The sequence below is a fragment of the Alosa sapidissima genome, chromosome 8, assembly GCF_018492685.1.
Source record: "Alosa sapidissima isolate fAloSap1 chromosome 8, fAloSap1.pri, whole genome shotgun sequence".
NCBI classification, from domain to species: Eukaryota; Metazoa; Chordata; class Actinopteri; order Clupeiformes; family Clupeidae; genus Alosa; species Alosa sapidissima.
In genome coordinates, this window is record NC_055964.1 from 37497124 (window position 1) to 37504882 (window position 7759).

Genomic DNA, 7759 nt, shown 5'->3' on the forward strand with positions numbered 1-7759 from the left:
AAAGTTTGGGAAACACTGGTGTAAACTTGGTGTAAACATTCACCAAGTCTCATTGTGATCTGATCACTCAAACCTCTTGCCGTGGTGGCCTGTGATGCCTTTGACCACATATCTTTTGTATTGTAAACGCTAACGTTCTGATGCCTTTGACCACATATCTTTTGTATTGTAAACGCTAACGTTCTGATGCCTTTGACCACATATCTTTTGTATTGTAAACGCTAACGTTCTGATGCCTTTGACAACATATGTTTTATAGTGTAAACGCTAACGTTCTGATGCCTTTGACAACATATGTTTTATAGTGTAAACGCTAACGTTCTGATGCCTTTGACAACATATGTTTTATAGTGTAAACGCTAACGTTCTGATGCCTTTGACAACATATGTTTTATAGTGTAAACGCTAACATTCTGATGCCTTTGACCACATATCTTTTGTATTGTAAACGCTAACGTTCTGATGCGTCTTGGACAATGGGAGTTCTAATGAATGTGACGTTGGCAAAAGTGGGATCTAAACACAAGCAGTCAGCAACATCTCGGCTAACCACTTTTGACTGGATCACCAATACGCATTCTAAAAACAACCGTGAACAGGCCCAAACAACACCGCCACTATAGACCCTTTCAACCTTTTCAGAGGGTTTCAGGTGGAAACGCTCAAAACCAGCGCAGACACTTTGAAATGAAAATAAATTGGACTTAAACGTATTGCCCTATACAATGTTGACTTTAAAAACATATTATTATTTTTTTTCTCAAGTTACCATTAGCTTAATGTTGTTTTTTATAGGAACGCACGTCTGTTTATCTAGTTGAAAGGGTCTATATTGTGCTTGTCCTGGAGCACAACCCATTGGCTGGGTCAGATACACAACCCATTGGCTGGGTCAAATCCTCCATCCTACACAAACCTGATGCAGCTAGACTCAAAACAGCTGTTAGTCTATGCATGTGTGTTCCCACTATATATTTACATTAGAAATGGGTCAGTTAGTGCTGCCCCTATAGATCCTGTAGTGTGTCCTGCTCCCTCTGGGGAGACTGTTTACATTAGTCATTAGTAGCGCCCATGTGCCATATGCTTCTCTAAACCCTCTCTGTACATGTTCGTGAATAACAACGTCTGTATTGCACTTGATATGACGATGAAGCTGAGGATGAGGATGAGGATGATGCTGAAGATGACCCTGTGTGTTTTTGAGGCGGATCAGAGCCAGTGGACAGCCAACACTAAGATCCAGCAAAGATACAACAGAACCAGGACAGGGCGAGATTTGGGTGAAAATATTAAAATATAATATCGAAATACAAAAAAGTTAAAATATATTAAAAAGAAAACAAATAAAAACATTTCTGCCCTCCACTTTTAGTGTGTGCAAGAAATAACCAGCTTTTCTGTGTGATATACGTAAAGAACCATGACTATGTAAAGAGAACTAACTTCCCATCCAATCCAGTGCAGATAACTCATTTCATCTGCGCATGATCAGAGGGTCAGCTGCACGTAGGCTTGAACCCAAAGAACCTTAGTCAGAACCTTAGTCAGAACCTTAGTCGGAGCCTCGCAGAGAGGACACAGATGTCACCAACCCCTTCAGTCAGACTGGACGGTGATGATGGGGGTCGCTGGGAATTCTGGGTAATTCATTGTACCAAAAATAAACTCCATTTGCCAAAACATCGGACAGACTTCCCAAAAACAGTACCTCACCTGCCCCCTCACTGATTCGACATAACCTTGACTCGACATGACCTTGACTCTCTCTGCGTCACTCTGACAGACGCCATCCCAACAGCCACTCCTCCTCCACTCCTCCTTCCTCTCCCTCCGCTGGCTCCTGTCACCTCCGGGCTCCTCCTGTTAGCCTGCTGCCTGAGTCTCTCCCTGATCAGTACTCCGGGCCACAGGGGGGCACTGTGGACTAAAAACAGATTGGCAGCAGCAGCAGCAGCAGCACTTGCTCATGTTTGCCTGCAACTCAGGATTCCCACGTCAACAGCCTGGCCTGCTGCTACACACACACACACACACACACACACACACACACACACACACCCCTGCAGTCCCGTCCAGATGTTGTGGAGCGTAGTGAAGGTGGCACCGTGATGCTTGGGGTCAATGCGAGGACAGGCTCAGGATAGGTCGGGCATGGAGCTCGGTCTCATCTGATTGGTCAGCTCCATGTAGAGGTCAGAGCGGAGGAAGCGAGGATAGGAGTCGCGCTCCATCAGGCCGTAGATGCGCAACTGCGCCAGGTCAAAGCAGGACACCGTCACATTCTCCAAGTTCTCCCGCGTCTGCTCCCGTGTGAACGAGTCCAGATTCACCTGCAGGGGAGAGATCACACACACACACATACACACAACACACACACACACACACATACAAACAGAGGGGGTGGGGGATAATTTAATACCATCTCCTTCATTTTTGAGGATGCATTTGTATAAATCAAGTGCCACAAATAGTATAATCCTGTTCTCTGGAACCTGTAGGAACACTACGGAGAACACTACACTACGGAGAACACTACAGAGAACACTACACTACGGAGAACACTACGGAGAACACTACACTACGGAGAACACTACACTACGGAGAACACTACACTTCTGGGGTTATTGCCTTGTTGCAAACGTGTGGGGGTATTGCCTTGTTGCAAACGTGTGGGGATATTGCCTTGTTGCAAACGTGTGGGGATATTGCCTTGTTGCAAACGTGTGGGGATATTGCCTTGTTGCAAACGTGTGGGGATATTGCCTTGTTGCAAACGTGTGGGGTTATTGCCTTGTTGCAAACGTGTGGGGATATTGCCTTGTTGCAAACGTGTGGGGATATTGCCTTGTTGCAAACGTGTGGGGATATTGCCTTGTTGCTTGCAAATATACAATTTCTACACAGAAAGAAAAAAAGTCTGCCAGATATAAGCACCTCTGTTTGTCACATTTGAACACACGTGAGGCTTTCTGCTCAACATATCACTCCATATCTGACTTTGTAGTAGATCCCCTTACTTCTCTGGGCAGTTCTGGGCGGTCTGACCCACTCACCTCCTTGCAGGCCTGTATGGAGATGTGCTCAGCGAAGATCTTGTTGGCGTGGGAGACCAGCTTGGACTGAGACTTGATCTGCTTGAAGTCCTCACAGCAGAGCCAGAAGTCCAGGTTCTCTTCACTGAACTCCGTCTGTAGGAAGGCACGGAACACCGCAACTCCATCTGCCCCCACAGACAAATAAACAAACAATAAGCAGACATATAAATACATACATATTTACACACACACACACACACACACACACACACACACACACACACACACATACTGTAAATCCTGAAATTATGGACGGGATTCTATTCCATGTTCATTGTCCTACACTGGGTCTCCAACACATCGCTCTCAAGCTACTAGTTGCTTGCCACCCCCTTCTGAGCTTGCCAGAGGCTGAGCTAGTGTACTACATTTATACAATTGTTGCTGCGAGGCATTCCAGCCTACAAATCATAATTTAAAACATAACTCAATTTAGGCTACGCAATAAGGTTTCTATGAAAGCACAGCGCAAGTTCAATGAATGAATGAAAGCGGCTGCCTTGTCTCACAATAAACAGTGGGTGGAAATCCCGAAACTCTTTAAACTACATGAAACTTAATAGTGAACCATCAAATACCTCCCAGATTTCAGTGCCCATCAGTCCTAACATTTAGCAATATAATCAAACAGTCCAAAAGTAAATTAAATCCCAAACCAAACCGAAACTTTTGTACGCTGATTTAAACGAAACACGTCAGGAAACGCACGTTAGAAAAAAATATATCCTTTTTAACTCGATGTTATCTTTCGTGAATTTCCCCTTGGGGATCAATGAAGTATCTATCTATCTATCTATCTACCTATCTATCTATGCTAATTTGTTATTGTTCATGAAGGCGTGTCTGGTTATTTTATGTTCTTTTATGGGTAGCCTTTTACTTTATTTCTAAGAATAAAATTCTACAAGGCCTTCCAAGTGGCTTGTGAGTTTGACCATTAGTTTGTCAGTGAATGGTAGATATTGCAATTTTAAAGAGCCTTACATTTGTGAGCCAGCAGCTGGTCGAAGGACTCGCCCCATTGGAGGGCTTCTTCTGCAGGTGGCCTGAAGAGAGAGGGAGAGAGAGAGAGAGAAGAGAGGGGGGGAGAGAGGGAGAGAGAGAGAGGGGGAAGAGGGAGGGGGAAGAGGGAGAGAGAGAGAGGGGAGAGGGGGGGAGAGAGGGAGAGAGAGAGAGAGGGGAGAGGGAGGGAGAGAGAGAGGGGGGGAGAGAGAGAGGGGGGGAGAGAGAGAGGGAGAGAGGGAGAGAGAGAGAGGGGGAAGAGGGAGAGAGAGAGAGGGGGGGAGAGAGAGAGGGAGAGGGGGGGAGAGAGGGAGAGAGAGAGAGGGGGAAGAGGGAGAGAGAGAGAGAGGGGAGAGGGGGGGAGAGAGGGAGAGAGAGAGAGAGGGAAGAGGGAGAGAGAGAGAGGGGGGGAGAGAGAGAGGGAGAGGGGGGGAGAGAGGGAGAGAGAGAGAGGGGGAAGAGGGAGAGAGAGAGAGGGGGGGAGAGAGAGAGAGAGAGAGAGAGGGGAGAGGGGGGGAGAGAGGGAGAGAGAGAGAGGGGGAAGAGGGAGAGAGAGAGAGGGGGGGAGAGAGAGAGGGAGAGGGGGGGAGAGAGGGAGAGAGAGAGAGGGGGAAGAGGGAGAGAGAGAGAGGGGGGGGAGAGAGAGAGGGAGAGGGGGGGAGGGAGAGAGGGAGAGAGAGAGGAGAGGGGGGGGTCAACACAAAGCTTCAGTGAGCACATCACCATACATCATCAACTGTGAGACCACATATAAAGAGATGTGTGCCTTTCCTGATGATGTCCAGTGAATTCATTTAGGCGCAGGTGGACTCCAATCAAGTTGTAGAAGCATCTCAATTGATAGATGTAGGATGCACCAGGCTCAGTGGCAAGTGTCATAACAAAGGGTGTGAATACTTATGTAAATTGAATATTTCAGTCTTTTATTTTTTTTCTAAATTTACAAAACACTTCAAACACCTGTTTTTTGTGGAGTGTTGGAGTATTGTGTGTATATTGATGAGAAAAAGTGAATCCATTTTAAGAAGACTTCCTAATGAGGGCAGGGCCACTCTCCCAGGCTCACCGGGCAGACTTGAGCATCTTGTCCATCTTCCTCGCACGACTGCGTCTCTCGTGGTCCTTCTTCTTCTTCCGCACAAACGTCAGCCGGTTCTTCATGTCCTTGGCCCTACAAACACACCCCCCAACAGAAAATCAGCCGAAGGGAACTGTCCATCCCAACTGTCCATCCCTACAAACACACCCCCCAACAGAAAATCAGCCAAAGGGAACTGTCCATCCCAACTGTCCATCCCTACAAACACACCCCCCAACAGAAAATCAGTCAAAGGGAACTGTCCATCCCAACTGTCCATCCCTACAAACACACCCCCCAACAGAAAATCAGTCAAAGGGAACTGTCCATCCCAACTGTCCATCCCTACAAACACACCCCCCAACAGAAAATCAGCCAAAGGGAACTGTCCATCCCAACTGTCCATCCCTACAAACACACCCCCCAACAGAAAATCAGCCAAAGGGAACTGTCCATCCCTACAAACACACCCCCCAACAGAAAATCAGCCGAAGGGAACTGTCCATCCCAACCCTATTTCATACCAACTTGTGTCTCTATCAGCACGGTGATCCAGGTTCCCACACGGTTTCATCTGAACACAACAGAAGCATTTGCACTGAAATACTTACAGGCTCTTGGACTTCTTCTTGAGACCTCCTCGTCCCATATCACACCTGCAGGTGACCTCAGTACACACCTGTCCAGAGAGAAGCAGCATCTGGTCAAAATGTCATCTTAATCACATGTCCACGGAACACTAGTCCTACTAGACTAATTCTTCCAACTGGTCATCTCCTACCCTCCTTACTGCTCATCTCCTACTGGTCATCTCCTACTGGTCATCTCCTACCCTCCTTACTGCTCATCTCCTACTGGTCATCTCCTACTGGTCATCTCCTACCCTCCTTACTGCTCATCTCCTACTGATCATCTCCTACTGGTCATCTCCTACCCTCGTTACTGGTCATCTCCTACTGCTCATCTCCTACTGGTCATCTCCTACTGGTCATCTCCTACCCTCCTTACTGCTCATCTCCTACTGGTCATCTCCTACCCTCCTTACTGCTCATCTCCTACTGGTCATCTCCTACTGGTCATCTCCTACCCTCCTTACTGGTCATCTCCTACTGCTCATCTCCTACCCTTCTTACTGCTCATCTCCTACTGGTCATCCCTGCCCATCTCCCAGCCCTGTTTCCTGGTTCTTACCCGTCTCCCGGTCAGCAGCATGCAAATGTGTGCGGAGCCCTGGCCGCAGGTCAGCTGCTTCCTGAGTGTGTTCGGAGAGGGCGGGGCCCAGGACGGCTGATGGGCAGGGTCACTGCAGCGCTGGGCGTGGTCTGAGATGAAGGCGGGGTCTGAGATGAAGGCGGGCTTTGAGATGAAGCGAGGTGACCGCGGCTCCAGCAGCAGACTGCCCTCGCTGTGTGTGCGCCGGTGCAGCGTGTGTGCAGCGGTCATCAGCTCCTCATGACCTCCCCGCGTTGCCACGGGAGACGCCTCGGCCACGCTGCACCGCTTCGTCAGGTAGCCGTCATCGCTGTCGTCCTCCTCCTCCTCCTCCTCCTCCTCGTCTTCGTCCTCGTCGGTGGAGGGGGACGTTAGGGGCTGACCGCTGCAGGAGTGCGCCAGGCACAGCTTGGGCGCCGTGAGGGGTGAGGAGGAGGAGGAGGAGGAGGAGGTGGGGCGCACACACACGCTCACTGTCTCCGAGGCGCTCTCTCCCTCGCCCTGCTCCCTCTGCTGCTGCGCCTCCTCCTGCTGCTGCTGCTGCTGCTGCGCCTCCTCCTGCCGCTCCCCCACCGGCGCCTCCTGCTCCGTCTCCTCCTGCCTCCTCCTCCCACAGCAGCGCGTCAGCGCCTCCCGGGGGCCGCTCCACCCTCTGCGGGGGGGGTCAGAGACAGGGAGGGCAGGGGGGGCAGGGGGGGTTGGCAGAGGTCGCTCTCCACTAGGGGGCATCGCGTCTTGGGGAAGAGGAAGCGCTCGGCGCGGGCGCGGTCCATCCCCGGGGAGGCCGAGGGGCAAGAGGGCAAACACGGAGGGCAGGAGGCGTCAGCGGGGGGGGGGCACGGGGGCAAACGGCAGGAGACCCGCAACACTCCTCTCAACAGGCTGGGGCTGAAACACACACACACACACACACACACACATGTGCACACACACACACACACACACACACACACACACACACACACACACACACACATGTGCACACACACACACACACATGTGCACACAGACACACATACACACACACACACACACACACATGTGCACACAGACACACACACACACACACATGTGCACACAGACACACACACACACACACACACACACATGTGCACACAGACACACACACACACACTCACACACACACACAAACACATGTGCACACAGACAGACACACACACGTGCACACACACACACAGACACATGTATACACAAATTTTATACAAAACTTCAGGTGAAAGCACTACCAGGAGCATTAGCATTACATCATATTAATAGAACATCAAAAGGACACAAATAATGCACAGTGACCAGTTCTATTGGCATTCTTGATTGTGCAGATACAGTGGTGTGTACATGCAGAGGCCGC

At 49.7% G+C, this 7759-nt stretch overlaps 1 protein-coding gene across 1 annotated transcript in view; it reads right to left on the reverse strand.

Annotated features, from left to right (window-relative positions):
* Positions 1-243: 243 nt before the first annotated feature.
* The window catches only part of LOC121714726 (regulator of G-protein signaling 3-like), a 96688-nt gene continuing 89172 nt past the window's right edge, over positions 244-7759 (reverse strand). The window contains exons 19-24 of the mRNA XM_042099744.1: positions 6370-7212; positions 5790-5857; positions 5167-5271; positions 4083-4144; positions 3057-3223; positions 244-2333 (exon numbers count right to left, since the gene is read on the reverse strand). Coding sequence (XP_041955678.1) covers positions 2139-2333; positions 3057-3223; positions 4083-4144; positions 5167-5271; positions 5790-5857; positions 6370-7212 — 1440 coding nt within the window. The 3' untranslated portion in view covers positions 244-2138. The remainder of the gene's footprint in view (positions 2334-3056; positions 3224-4082; positions 4145-5166; positions 5272-5789; positions 5858-6369; positions 7213-7759) is intronic.